The 15,000-nt window shown below is 41.7% G+C and overlaps 1 protein-coding gene across 1 annotated transcript in view; it reads right to left on the reverse strand.

Moving 5' to 3' along the window:
- The window catches only part of slc22a23 (solute carrier family 22 member 23), a 27,318-nt gene that overhangs the window by 2,422 nt on the left and 9,896 nt on the right, over positions 1-15,000 (reverse strand). The window contains exons 2-10 of the mRNA XM_047813471.1: positions 12,158-12,261; positions 10,580-10,734; positions 8,201-8,369; positions 7,925-8,046; positions 7,665-7,767; positions 7,290-7,525; positions 6,537-6,569; positions 3,663-3,783; positions 1-1,947 (exon numbers count right to left, since the gene is read on the reverse strand). The exon at positions 1-1,947 is cut by the window's left edge and continues 2,422 nt beyond it. Of these exons, the coding sequence (XP_047669427.1) occupies positions 987-1,947; positions 3,663-3,783; positions 6,537-6,569; positions 7,290-7,525; positions 7,665-7,767; positions 7,925-8,046; positions 8,201-8,369; positions 10,580-10,734; positions 12,158-12,261 (2,004 nt within the window). The 3' untranslated portion in view covers positions 1-986. The remainder of the gene's footprint in view (positions 1,948-3,662; positions 3,784-6,536; positions 6,570-7,289; positions 7,526-7,664; positions 7,768-7,924; positions 8,047-8,200; positions 8,370-10,579; positions 10,735-12,157; positions 12,262-15,000) is intronic.

The raw sequence follows: 15,000 nt of genomic DNA on the forward strand, positions 1-15,000 counted from the left end.
GTGTCCAGAGTCAGGGGGTTAGTGTCCAGAGTCAGGGGGTTGGTGTCCAGAGTCAGGGGTTTAGTATCTAGTGTTCAGAGTCAGGGTAGGGTAATAGGTTTCTCACTTGGTTCTTCATGAGAACACTGTAAACTTGTGGCTTTCTCACTTTAACTCAACACCATTGTTATTATTTCTGTTTGTCACCAACATGTTCTAACAAATCTTTCCTTAAAATCCAGCAAACAAGTATTTTGAGTGAGTGTGACTGATCAGGATGAAGGTATTGCTGAACTAAAGCGTCACACAGAGCCGGAGGGGAAAGCTGAACACTCCGACACTGGTTAGGGTTCAGTGGTTAGGGTTCAGAGGTTAGGGTTCAGTGGTTAGGGTTCAGAGGTTAGGGTTCAGTGGTTAGGGTTCAGTGGTTAGGGTTCAGAGGTTAGGGTTCACTGGTTAGGGTTCAGTGGTTCACTTAAGGGTTTAGGGATTGGTGTTTATTGGGTAGAGTTTAAATCATGTTTGATCATTTTGAAGACTTTCTGGCTTGGCACTGCACATACATACACACACACACACACACACACACACACACACACACACACACACACACACACACTGTTTAGCGGCTGTGTTAGCTATAGAAAACGAATCCTTTTGGCCATGTCTCGTTTAGCTCTTTTTCTTTTGTACAAAGCACACTAATAAAAAAATGACATTAAAACTAGTTTCCAGTGAATTGGGATGTGACCCCAGTTCCACATCTGCCATTTCTCTTAATTAGTCATGATCATGTTAAAGTTTCACTACTGAGAGTTGTTCACTTCACAGTCACTCAGCAGCAGTGAATCAGTGTGATTTAGGTCAACTCCTCTTTCTCCCATTCAGCACCCTTTAAAGCTCCCGTCTGCTGTCATGCTCCTCCCTTTTGTTTGTCAGTAAATCCCTTTGCAGCAGCTTGAGGGAAGCATCCAAATGCAAAGGATTTGAGAATCACTCTCACCATGTCAACACCCGTCAGGATGATGCTCCCCGTTAGCAGTGCTGATGGTACAGTCCACAGCTGAGTCTATAGGAGAGGAAGTGGTCGAGTCCACCTTAAAGGGTGGAACTGGATCTGTCACAGTCAGAGGTAATGAATGTAACACAGTTTCATCTAAAATGGCTGGTGACAGAGGCTCTGAAGGGGTGGAGCATGTCTGAGGGGGTGGGGACAGTAGCAGATCAGAGTCAATAGGAGAGGAGGAAGATAGAGGGGGAAAGAATGAAAGTGCAGGCGGAGCTAGATTTGTAGTGGTTGGGTTTATGAGTTCAGGAAGGTCCACAGACACACTTTCTGGAGACTTGGTGACATCATCCATTATAGGTGGGGTTTCATGATCTACCTTGACTGGGGATGTGCTAGTTTGACTAGAAGATGGGGTTTCTGAGGCATCAGGAGGTGTAGCATTGACGATAAGATCAGGAAGTGAATCTGTTGTTGTAGGTTTTGGACTGTCATGCTGCCCAGGAACACTAAGGCTCACAGCATTAAGTTCATCAGCAGGTTCCTCACCAGGGTCTTCAGCAGGTGCGATGGTGGAGGAGGCTGTAGACTCAACAGTGGAGACAGCTACATCTCGTAGAGGCGTGTCTCTGACACTTAAGTCTTTAGCACGGTCGTTGGTGTGTTCGTCGTTGGCGTAGTTGCGGCCATGGGGGAGGGGCAGCAGGTGAAGCTGCTCTGCAGGTTTCTTGTGTGGTGGCAGCAGGGGGTGGCGGGTGTAGCCCTCACCCTCTGACAGAGACTCTGGCAGGGGCTGGTGGCGTGACTCAGGGAGCAGCAGGATGCAGATAATGCAGATGAGCGTGCAGCAGGCGAAGATCACATGGTGGAGGAAGTAGCCTTTCTGATTATGCAGCTCCATGATGGGTGCAGTTAGCATCCCAAACCCAGCACTCGCTAACACCAGACCAAGACCTCCGCCCCTGACCGGCACAATACACACACACAGTGAATTATTCACTTTGTATACATTGTTAGAGTGGCATAAGAAAGCTAAATGTGTTTTTGTCCTAGCGTACATTCCACCATAGAGCACATCACAGGGTACATACATAGTGTCATACATTTTAAATTCATCTTTATTAATTCATTTTAAACTTCTATATACTAATTTATTTATTTTTATTTTGTCTTCTTCTTATTATTATCATACTACATTTATTTCTTGAGAGTGGGATTATACATCATTATAAACACTGAGTGTGGGATTATAAATCATTATAAACACAGAGAGTGGGATTATAAATCATCATAAACACAGAGAGTGGGATTATAAATCATCATAAACACTGAGAGTGGGATTATAAATCATCATAGACACTGAGAGTGGGATTATAAATCATTATAAACACTGAGTGGGATTATAAATCATTATAACACTGAGAGTGGGATTATAAATCATTATAAACACTGAGAGTGGGATTATAAATCATTATAAACACTGAGAGTGGGATTATAAATCATTATAAACACTGAGAGTGGGATTATAAATCATTATAAACACAGAGTGAATAATGTCCTTTCTACAGCTGTATATAGACAAGTATGAATTTGTAGCCCCACTTTTAAGCATCTGTGTAATTTCTGAACTCATTATTAATCCATTTAAGATCAAGTCCTTTCTGCTGAAGCCGTCATTGATCAGTGATAGAGACAAATAATGATCTGTAAATCTATAGTTAGTAAATATGTGCAGTTTAGAGGGATCTGTACGTGTCCTTATGAGTTAGTACATTACTGCATCTCTATTATACTTAAGTCTGCTCACACTGTTAGAAATGATAGTTACAGACAATATAAACACACACACTCACAACAGGCACTGCAAAATCACCTGACCACTGCTCCAGCCTCTGGGGTGTGTGTGTGTGTGTGTGTGTGTGTGTGTGTGTGTGTGTGTGTGTGTGTGTGTGTGTGTGTGTGTGTGTGTGTGTGTGTGTGTGTGTGTGTGTGTGTATGTGTTTGTGTGTGTGTATGTGTTTGTGTGTGTATATGTGTGTGTATGTGTTTGTGTGTGTATGTATGTGTGTGTGTGTGTGTGTATGTGTTTGTGTGTGTATGTATGTGTGTGTGTGTGTGTGTGTGTATGTGTTTGTGTGTGTGTGTATGTGTTTGTGTGTGTATGTATGTGTGTGTGTGTGTGTGTGTATGTGTTTGTGTGTGTTTGTGTGTGTGTGTGTGTGTGTGTATGTGTGTGTGTGTGTTTGTGTGTGTGTGTATGTGTTTGTGTGTGTATATGTGTGTGTATGTGTTTGTGTGTGTGTATATGTGTGCGTGTGTGTGTTTGTGTGTGTATGTATGTGTGTGTGTGTGTGTGTGTGTGTGTGTGTGTGTATGTGTTTGTGTGTGTGTGTATGTGTGTGCGTGTTATGTTTGAATTCTGCCTTATAATGTTTTATTTGATATTATGAGTAAACAACCTGCTACTGCAGTAACATTTTAGTTTGATTTAAGAAGATAAATAATAAATTATGTTATGCTGCTTTTCATATTTATGAATATAAAACAGCTGGGAAATAAAATATTTGAAAAGATTCTTGTTAAATCTCCCAAGAAGAACTTTAGTACTTAATGCTGCCCTCTGGGGCATTAGGGATGGTACAGTCCAGCAGGCTGAGTGCTGTGTGGACAAGCTCACCTGATGACGGTGGGGGTGATCTCTGCACAGAAAAAGATGCTCAGGTTACTGACAGCCTGAGAGGAGAACATGCCAATGATGGAGAACGCCACGTGGAAGTCTGACTTCAGAGTTTCTGACTCTAGAGAGAGAGGGAGAATTAAATAAAGAGTAGCTTAACACACTAATATGCTAATACTTATTCAGGTCTATAAACATTGGGACATTATTTTATTTATGGCATTTCAAATTCAATTTATTTGTATGGTGCTTTTAACACTTCACATGGTCTCAATAAATGAATATATACAATTAAAGTTTAAAATGAATTTAAAGATATTAATTAAAAATGTAAAATAATATATATCCATCCCTAATGAGCAAGGAAAAACTCCCTGAGATGATAAGAGGAACCTTGAGAGGAACCAGACTCAGAAGTGAACCTCATCCCCATCTGGGTGACACTCTACAGTAAATAGTGTAAATGTAAATAATGTCCTTTCTACGACAGTTTATAACAGTGCAGCCGAGAGCTCCTGAGGAACTAATGGGTCATCATAAACTCTGAGTTCAGCTCAGACCTGCTGATAAACACCAGAACATACAGCTGACTGACACAACATTGGGACAGAAGAAGACATTTGGTAGGCACCCTTATACAGAGTGACGTACATTTATCTCATTTATACAGCTGAGCAATTGAGGGTTATGGGCCTTGCTCAGGGTCCCAGGAGTGCCAGCTTAGTGGCCCTGGGATTTAATCTCATGACCTTCCGATCAGTAGTCCAACACCTTAACCACTGAGATACCACTTGCACATTTTATCTGTTCTTCACCGTACACTAGGGTTAAAATGTGCAGACTTTCAGGTTTCATTTGAGGGAATATATCCAAATCAGATCTTGCCTGACTTCTTCCAAGACTTCCTTCAACAAAGAAAAGCCTGAAGCTTCTGCACAGGACCCTCGTTAACTCCACAACATCTCATCACTGACTGCTGAAGACTTTGCTTCTTTTTACAACGAGAATATAAAGACAATATTCCAGACCTTCACTTCTGCCCCGACCACACCTACATCTGACAGTCAGGACTCTTTTACTCCTTCATTGTCACATTTCTCAACCGTAGCAACAGAAGAGATTTGACAACCTATCCGGTCTTGCAATAATTCCACCTGCTCATCGGCTCCAGACCATCTCACAAGACCTTCTCCCCTTCACTGTGAGTTATTCCCATCCTGAATAAACCTGCTCTGGATCCATCAGACATCATTAACTATAGAGCGGTATCAATTCTCTCTTGTGTAACTGTCTGTCTATCTCTCACAGAACAACCTCCAAACAGTCTGGCTTTAAAGCAGCTCATTCCACAGTCTCTGAGAAACTACATGCTGCTAGATCAGCCTAGCTTCATTTGTCCACATCCTCCTCCATCTGCTGGTCATCAGGTGATTCATCCCCAGGTCGGGACCTTGCAATATCACTGCATAACGATCTGATCTCCCCTTCAGCCACAGCTCGCATCCTGGGTGTAACCATGGACAATCACTCATGTTGCTGTAACTATAGACCCCACTCATGGTGCTGTGACTATAGACCCCACTCATGGTGCTGTAACTATAGACCCCACTCATGGTGCTGTAACTATAGACCCCACTCATGGTGCTGTGACTATAGACCCCACTCATGGTGCTGTAACTATAGACCCCACTCATGGTACTGTAACTACAGTATAGACCCCACTCATGGTGCTGTGACTATAGACCCCACTCATGGTGCTGTAACTATAGACCCCACTCATGGTGCTGTGACTATAGACCCCACTCATGGTGCTGTAACTATAGACCCAACTCATGGTACTGTAACTACAGTATAGACCCCATTCATGGTGCTGTGACTATAGACCCCACTCATGGTGCTGTAACTATAGACCCCACTCATGGTACTGTAACTACAGTATAGACCCCACTCATGGTGCTGTAACTATAGACCCCACTCATGGTGCTGTGACTATAGACCCCACTCATGGTGCTGTGACTATAGACCCCACTCATGGTGCTGTGACTATAGACCCCACTCATGGTGCTGTAACTATAGACCCCACTCATGGTGCTGTAACTACAGTATAGACCCCACTCATGGTGCTGTAACTATAGACCCCACTCATGGTACTGTAACTACAGTATAGACCCCACTCATGGTGCTGTAACTATAGACCCCACTCATGGTGCTGTGACTATAGACCCCACTCATGGTGCTGTAACTATAGACCCCACTCATGGTGCCGTAACTATAGACCCCACTCATGGTGCTGTAACTACAGTATAGACCCCATTCATGGTGCTGTAACTATAGACCCCACTCATGGTGCCATAACTATAGACCCCACTCATTGTGCTGTAACTATAGACCCCACTCATGGTGCTGTAAATATAGACCCCACTCATGGTGCTGTGACTATAGACCCCACTCATGGTGCTGTGACTATAGACCCCACTCATGGTGCTGTAACTATAGACCCCACTCACGGTGCCGTAACTATAGACCCCACTCATGGTGCTGTAACTATAGACCCCACTCATGGTGCTGTAAATATAGACCCCACTCATGGTGCTGTGACTATAGACCCCACTCATGGTGCTGTAACTATAGACTGTTTGTAAGATCTAAACACAAACAAACAATAATAGGAGAGATAAAAAGCAGGTGTGTGTATGTGTGTGTATGTGTGTGTGTGTGTATGTGTGTGTATGTGTGTGTATGTGTGTGTGTGTATGTGTGTGTGTATGTGTGGGTGTGTATATGTGTGTGTGTGTATGTGTGTGTATGTGTGTGTATGTGTATGTGTGTGTGTGTGTGTGTGTGTGTGTGTGTGTGTGTGTGTGCTTGACGTACCTATCTTAAGCTGGACGCTATATTTTCCAACCACTAAATCAAGCAGGAACATACAGACAGAAACACACAGATCAGACACATTAGTGTACAACTGTCACTCAGTATTGTGTGTGTGTGTGTGTGTGTGTGTGTGTGTGCTTTGTTACTCCTTGTTTTTTATACCATGTTATGCATCATTAATTACTTCCTGTTTCTGTTTAGTTTCTCATTATTTTGCTCTAGCTCCTGCTCCCATTACACCCTGTGACTCCAGAGCCCTCTGTGATATGCCAAAGGAGGCATATAATGTAATTAAATTCATTTGTACTTCATAAAATTAGTCATGTTTAACATTAAGTTACTATATCTCTATATCTCTAACATTGTCAGTATGATATAATATAATATAATATAATATAATATAATATAATATAATATAATATAATATAATATAATATAATGGGGTGCTTGATCCTGACATACTTCTATAACCCCTTCTAACTGATTCCAGTGATTATGAATCATTATTATAACTGTGTTGCTATGGTGACCAGCTGTGTTAAGTGTGTTAAAGGGAACGTGAGTGTGGCCATCATCAGTGTATCTATAAATGTATTGTATTAAATTGTAGTTATTAACTCTTTCATAAGTCAGACCTCAATTCCTGTCACTAATTCTACACATTCTGTTAAAATAACACAGAAATAATTAATCTGGGGTGTGTGTATGTTTGTGCACATGCCTCTGTGTGTGTGTGTGTGTGTGTGTTCTCACAGTTGAGCAGGCCAAGCTGCAGTAATGATGCCAGTGCAGTGATAATCATGAACATTAGTAAACCCCCCCGACGTCCCATAATTGCCACCGCTGGACACAATGCAAGGCCAGTTGCCACGGCGATTCCTGCTAACGTGTAATAATCAGCATAGAAGTGGTGGAACATGGTGATGCGCTCGTTATCCTGATCCATCATACTGCGTGCAAAACAGTGATGGATTCCATAACCAGTTAACCTGGGCAGTGGGGGGAGGGGGAGAGAGAGAGATAGAGAGTAAAATACAAACAAGGAACAAGTGTGTGTAAAAGTAAAATTGTATTCAGTACATTATAGGTATTAGGAGGTAAGAGTGTAGAAAATCGAGGGATACTTACGAGTTGACACACAGGACCACAATGTTCTTCCACAGGTTCCTTGTGCCCACCATCTTCACTATACATGTCTTCTTTGCTGGTTTCTCCAAAACCCTGTTCAGCTCTGAAACACAAACACAGTCACAACATCTATAAGTAATGTTGTCCAGGTGAGGTTGTGTATACCTGTAATGAGTTTGTGTGTCCGTGTAAAAGTGTGTGTCTGTGTCCATATGAGGTTGGTGTGTGTCTGGTGTGTGTATCCAGGTGAGGGTGTATACCTGTGATAAGTTCATGTGTGTCCAAATGGGTGTTGTTTTTCTTTGCAACGCGCTCAATAAGCCATTTGGACCGAATGTACTGCTGCGTCGCTAACAACCAGCGCAGAGACTCTGGAAATAACCTAAACACACACACACACACACACACACACACACACACACACACACACACACACACACACACACACACACACATGACACATCCATGACAGTCAAAGACAGGCAGACAAACAGCTGCACAGACTAATAAACAGATAGACAGAGAGGTGGTCTGACCATATGTATGACAGCATTAGTGACAGGGGGCAGATGGTGACAGCTTGCAGGATCTTCCAATCAGAGCATACAGCAGCAAGCCCTGGCATTAACAGCTGCCCTGCTAACACCACAAAGTTAGCAACCATGGTCATGGAGAAACGCCAGCCGGGCAGACAAAGCTCGATCCCTGAAAACACACACAGTGACATTAGTGTTAGACTGACCTGAGAATCAGGAGCTACAGTATGTACTGATGAAGACTCATCATCCAGATAAAAGAGGGTGATTAGAGTGACTGGTTACAATGAGAGAGTGTGAATACAGAGTGTGTGATTTGGCAGTGTGTGATTATATAGTGCACAGTTATAGTGTGTGTGTGATTATAGTCAGTGTGTAATAATATAGTGTGTGATTATAGCCAGTGTGTAATAATATAGTGTGTGATTATAGCCAGTGTGTGTTTATAGAGTGCACGATTATAGTGTGTGTGTGATTATAGTCAGTGTGTAATAATATAGTGTGTGTGTGATTATAGTCAGTGTGTAATAATATAGTGTGTGATTATAGTCAGTGTGTAATAATATAGTGTGTGTGTGATTATAGTCAGTGTGTAATAATATAGTGTGTGATTATAGTCAGTGTGTGTTTATAGAGTGCACGATTATAGTGTGTGTGTGATTATAGTCAGTGTGTAATAATATAGTGTGTGTGTGATTATAGTCAGTGTGTAATAATATAGTGTGTGATTATAGTCAGTGTGTAATAATATAGTGTGTGTGTGTGATTATAGTCAGTGTGTAATAATATAGTGTGTGATTATAGTCAGTGTGTAATAATATAGTGTGTGTGTGATTATAGTCAGTGTGTAATAATATAGTGTGTGATTATAGTCAGTGTGTAATAATATAGTGTGTGATTATAATCAGTGTGTAATAATATAGTGTGTGATTATAGTCAGTGTGTGTTTATAAAGTGCACGATTATAGTGTGTGTGATTATAGTCAGTGTGTGTTTATAGTGTGATTATAGCCAGTGTGTGTTTATATAAAGTGTGATTATAGTCAGTGTGTGTTTATAGTGTGTGATTATAGAATATATTATTATAAAATGTGCGATTATAGAGGGTGTATAATTATAGCAAGTGTGTGATTATAGAGTGTGATTATAGCCAGTGTGATTATAGTGTGTTTATAGAGTATGTGATTATAGGGTGTTTATAGAGTATGTGATTATAGGGTGTTTATAGAGTATGTGATTATAGGGTGTTTATAGAGTTTGTGATAAAAGAATGTGTGATTATAGAGGGTGTGTGATTATAGCCAGTGAGTGGTTATAATGTGTGGTTATAGCTTGTTTGTGATTATAGCCAGTGAGTGGTTATAATGTGTGGTTATAATGAGGGTCTGATTATTATAGTGAGTGTGTGAAAATGTGTGATATTAACATGTGAGTCTTTTACAGCTAGTTAATGTTAAAGCACAATTGTTTAGCTCTGGCTGTGTGTCCTCAACCTCTGCTGCTGTGTACACACACAACACCCACTATAGTGCTGCTTCAATTTTCAAACACACACACACACACACACACACACACACACACACACACACACACACACACACACACACACACAAACTGACCCTTTTCCCTCTTTCCAAAACATGACCCACATTAGGAAGAGGTGAATTTCATTAGTTCACTACTGTCGTTTCCCACATACCCTACTGTCTCTCTCTCTCTCTGTGTGTGTGTGTGTGTGTGTGTGTGTGTGTGTGTGTGTGTGTGTGAGTGTGTGTGTGTGTGTGTGTGTGTGTGTGTGTGTGTGTGTGTGTGTGTGTGTGTGTGTGTGTGTGTGTGTGTGTGAGTGTGTGTGTGTGTGTGAGTGTGTGTGTGTGTGTGTGTGTGTGAGTGTGTGTGTGTGTGAGTGTGTGTGTGTGTGTGAGTGTGTGTGTGTGAGTGTGTGAGTGTGTGTGAGTGAGAGAGTGTGTGTGTGTGTGTGAGTGTGTGTGTGTGCAGTTTGTGTGTGTGTGTGTGTGTGTGTGTGAGTGTGTGTGTTGTGTGTGTGTTGTGTGGTGTGTGTGTGCGTGTGTTGTGTGTGTGTGTGTGTGTGTGTGCGCGTGTGTGTGCGCGTGTGTGTGTGTGAGTGTGTGTGTGTGAGTGTGTGAGTGTGTGTGAGTGAGTGTGTGAGTGTGTGAGTGTGTGTGAGTGAGTGTGTGAGTGTGTGTGTGTGTGTGTGTGTGAGTGTGTGTGTGTGTGTGTGTGTGTGTGTGAGAGTGTGTGTGTGTGAGTGTGTGTGTGTGAGTGTGTGAGTGTGTGTGAGTGAGTGTGTGAGTGTGTGAGTGTGTGTGAGTGAGTGTGTGAGTGTGTGTGTGTGTGTGAGTGTCATGTCTCATTACTCACTCAGGACATAGAGGGACAGAGTGATCCCAGCGAGCCAGAATCCCTCAAAGAAGCGGAGTGTGCTAAACATGGTGACATTAATGGAGAAGGCCACAGATATCCCAAACACAAGAGTGAAGAACACCGACACCACCAGTACTGTGTGACGCCCAAACCTGTAGACACATCAGGAAGTTATTCTATCTATCTCTCTCTCTCTCTCTCTCTCTCTCACACACACACAAACACACACATCATACAGAAGAAAAGCACATCTCTCACTGAGGCTAATCATTTAGCACATTTAGCATAATCATTAAGACCTGACGTCTTTCACCTCACTGACCTGAGGAGTATTAGTACATTACTGAACATAAGACTAGGACCTAAGACTAAAATTACACTTAGCATCAACTGCAACCTGCCCACAGTTCCACATTTTGAGGAGAGTCAACATTAGCTAGCTAACACAATGCTCAGTAAGATAGGGAATTAATCAGACATATTTAATGCACTGTAATAAGTGTCACTTAGCATCACGGCTAAATGGGATAACGTGTGTTCTACCTTAGTGAATAAGACTGTGTGTGCTATTCAAGTAAGTTTTCTGTCAGCTCTGACTTCACTTCAGCCGATATGTTTCTGTGACCATGTTAGCTGTGATTTAGCATCACCGTTAAACACTAGGTCTTGCTCATCACTACACTAGGTATATTTTATGTCCACTGCCATGACACAGTGTTGCCGTGAACGTAATACTGCTGTATGTTCGAGTCACGCCTGAATACACAAACAGTGACACCAATCAAATGATCTCTGATAAAGACCAAACCATACAGCTGACTGACGTGATGCTAGTCCTTGTCTGTGTTAAGCCCTATTCACCACAGTAACCTCCTTGTCGTCATGTGCGTATGACGTTGCTTCCTGTTTCAAGCGCCTCCATGCTTGTAAAACGCGCCAAAAACTACTTTTAAACAGGAAATGAGGGAATTTTACCGTACATATTTACAACGGGTCTATTTGGACGGGATCAGTATTACCTGAGGTCATTTTTCCGGACCTTTTTACAGAAGGTAAAAGTCGCCGTAATCTTTGCTGCTATTGTCCGTAATGATTACCGAGATGGCGCATTCGGACGGGACTAAAATCACAGAGAAGCTCTGGTAATAATTACTTTACCCCCCACATCCCCATGTAAAACTAATCCTGTCCGAATAGGGCTATAAATACAGACCTAGCAGGTGATTAACTGAGTGTTATCTGCTTTCTACAGATCCATATTATATCTCATACTGTAGTTATTTGGACTCCCTTATATTCAACTCAATATTATTATTCAGTATAGCTCTTTGTGTTTTATAGAGCTGTTAGTTAGCTATTTATGCTAGCTTTTTTCATTGTAATATGATATTTAACGTCACTACATTGCTAGCTAACTTTAGTAAACACTGTCTAGGACCTCAGGGTGCAGCAGACGGACTACTACGCTCTCCACACTGGCACTTCCTCGGTGGACGATGTTGTGTGACATGTCATAAGGGAGAAGCATGACATTTCCCATGATTCCTCAGCATGATCACATGATCAGGAACTCACCAATCAGCCAGCACTCCAAGAACCAGGTATCCGAATATGGAACCAACCAGCAGGGAAAACTTTGCGATGTGTACCTTCCATGCAGAGTCACACACCAGATTCCACTAAAACACACACAATACAAACACATAATGAAATTCTAAGTGCCAGGATAATCAGTGAGTCAGATAATCAGATAATCAGACAGTGTGTGTGTGTGTGTGTGTGTGTGTGTGTGTGTGTGTGCACACATGTCACTGACTCACCCCCACACCTGTCTCTGTGACACTACATGCTGATCTCACACAGCAGCTGAATTAGTCAGACGGATGTGTGAGTAAATACGCACTGAGCCGATACGGTTATTTCTGCATGTCGTCATGGTAAAACATCCCATAACTCCTCGGAGCAGCAGGTTTAAACTGTACATGTTAGAGCTCAGTAATAATCTCCTGGTTTTACATTTACAGTGTAATAAACCAACACGGTGGTGTGATGAAGGGCAGTCGCTCTTCACACATCCTCAGGTGTTTCATTCCTCTCACACTTTAACAGCCTTTACTTTTCTCCCTTTAATTATTTATTTGTAATGATGTGACTTATTTAACTTCAACATTATTGGTAACCCCCACAAGAAGTGTTAAGGCTTTAGCTTTGCTCGGCCCTTATGTTAAAGGGGTGTGTGTGTGTGTGTGTGTGTGTGTGTGTGTGTGTGTGTGTGTGTGTGTGTGTGTGTGAGAGAGAGAGAGAGAGAGAGAGAGAGAGAGAGAGAGAGAGAGAGGGAGAGAATTTATAGGGCATCCTAATCTTAGGAACAGGTGATGAACTTTCCCCTGAAAGAGCAGTGGTGGGAAAAGGACAAACACACACACACACACACACACACACACACACACACACACACACACACACACACACACACACACTCAGAAACCTTAAGTATTGATGTTACCTGGCAACCAGAGAGACAAATGAGTGTGTGTGGGTTTGTTTAGAACCGGTTTGTCCAGCGTGTGTGTGTTTGTGAGAGAAACAGAGAACAGGAACAGGATAACTTTGTATGTGACACACACACACACACACACACACACACACACACACACACAGTCTGGATCACTGGATCATGTGATTGTATCATGTGACCACAACTTGGAGGGCAAACACACTCACACACACAAACACACACACATACACACATGCACACATGCACACATGCACACACACACAGGCACACATACACACACACGCACACATACATACACACACGAACACAAACACACACATACATAAACACACACATACATAAACACACACATACATAAACACACACACACACACACACACACACACACACACACACACACACACACACACATGATTCCCATACCCGCTGACCACAGCACTTCCTGTTTCAGTGTGAGTTCAGTATCAGTTACAGTGATATTTACACACATTAATGTAATTTGTGTTATTTTTGTGTCTCTGATTTTGTTGTTAATTCTATTTTTATTATTTCTTGTAATAACTTGTGATAATATTATCTACATAAAGACATGATCAACTTACTGAACTACACCCACAATGTACTGAACTACACCCACAACATACTGAACTACACCCACAACGTACTGAACTACACACACAATGTATTAACCTACACACACAACATGCTGAACTACACACACAACTTACTGAACTACACACACAACATACTGAACTACACACACAATGTATTAACCTACACACACAACATACTGAACTACACACACAACATACTGAACTACACACACAATGTATTAACCTACACACACAACATACTGAACTACACACACAATGTATTAACCTACACACACAACATACTGAACTACACACACAATGTATTAGACTACACACACAACATACTGAACTACACACACAATGTATTAGACCACACACACAACATACTGAACTACACACACAACATACTGAACTACACACACAACATACTGAACTACACACACAACATACTGAACTACACACACAACATACTGAACTACACACACAACATACTGAACTACACACACAATGTATTAGACTACACACACAACATACTGAACTACACACACAATGTATTAGACCACACACACAACATACTGAACTACACACACAACATACTGAACTACACACACAACATACTGAACTACACACACAATGTATTAGACTACACACACAACATACTGAACTACACACACAACATACTGAACTACACACACAATGTATTAGACTACACACACAACATACTGAACTACACACACAATGTATTTGACCACACACACAACATACTGAACTACACACACAACATACTGAACTACACACACAACATACTGAACTACACACACAATGTATTAGACTACACACACAACATACTGAACTACACACAACTTACTGAACTACACACACAACATACTGAATTACACACACAACATACTGAACTACACACACAATGTATTAGACTACACACACAACATACTGAACTACACACACAACATACTGAACATGACACCCAAGCATCCATATGGTTGTGTGTGTTCAGTGTGTCACTTTGTTTATATTGCGTAACTACAGAATTGGTGTAAATGTGCTGCAGCTCTTTATAAAATTAATAGCTGCATTGTTTTCGCTGTAAACTCGTCTCTCAGTGTGTGTGATCATCAGTGGCAGCTGGGCAAACAGTGTGTGTGTGTGTGTGTGTGTGTGTGTGTGTGTGTGTGTGTGTGTGTGTGTGTGTGTGTGTGTACTGAGTGTATTGGGTTACAGTGGATTGTGGGTTTGATCAGATGATGCACTTTAACACTTCATCAGTGATGGAGTGATTTAGGGATGTA

Source organism: Tachysurus fulvidraco, chromosome 1, assembly GCF_022655615.1.
Source record: "Tachysurus fulvidraco isolate hzauxx_2018 chromosome 1, HZAU_PFXX_2.0, whole genome shotgun sequence".
Lineage (NCBI taxonomy): Eukaryota > Metazoa > Chordata > Actinopteri > Siluriformes > Bagridae > Tachysurus > Tachysurus fulvidraco.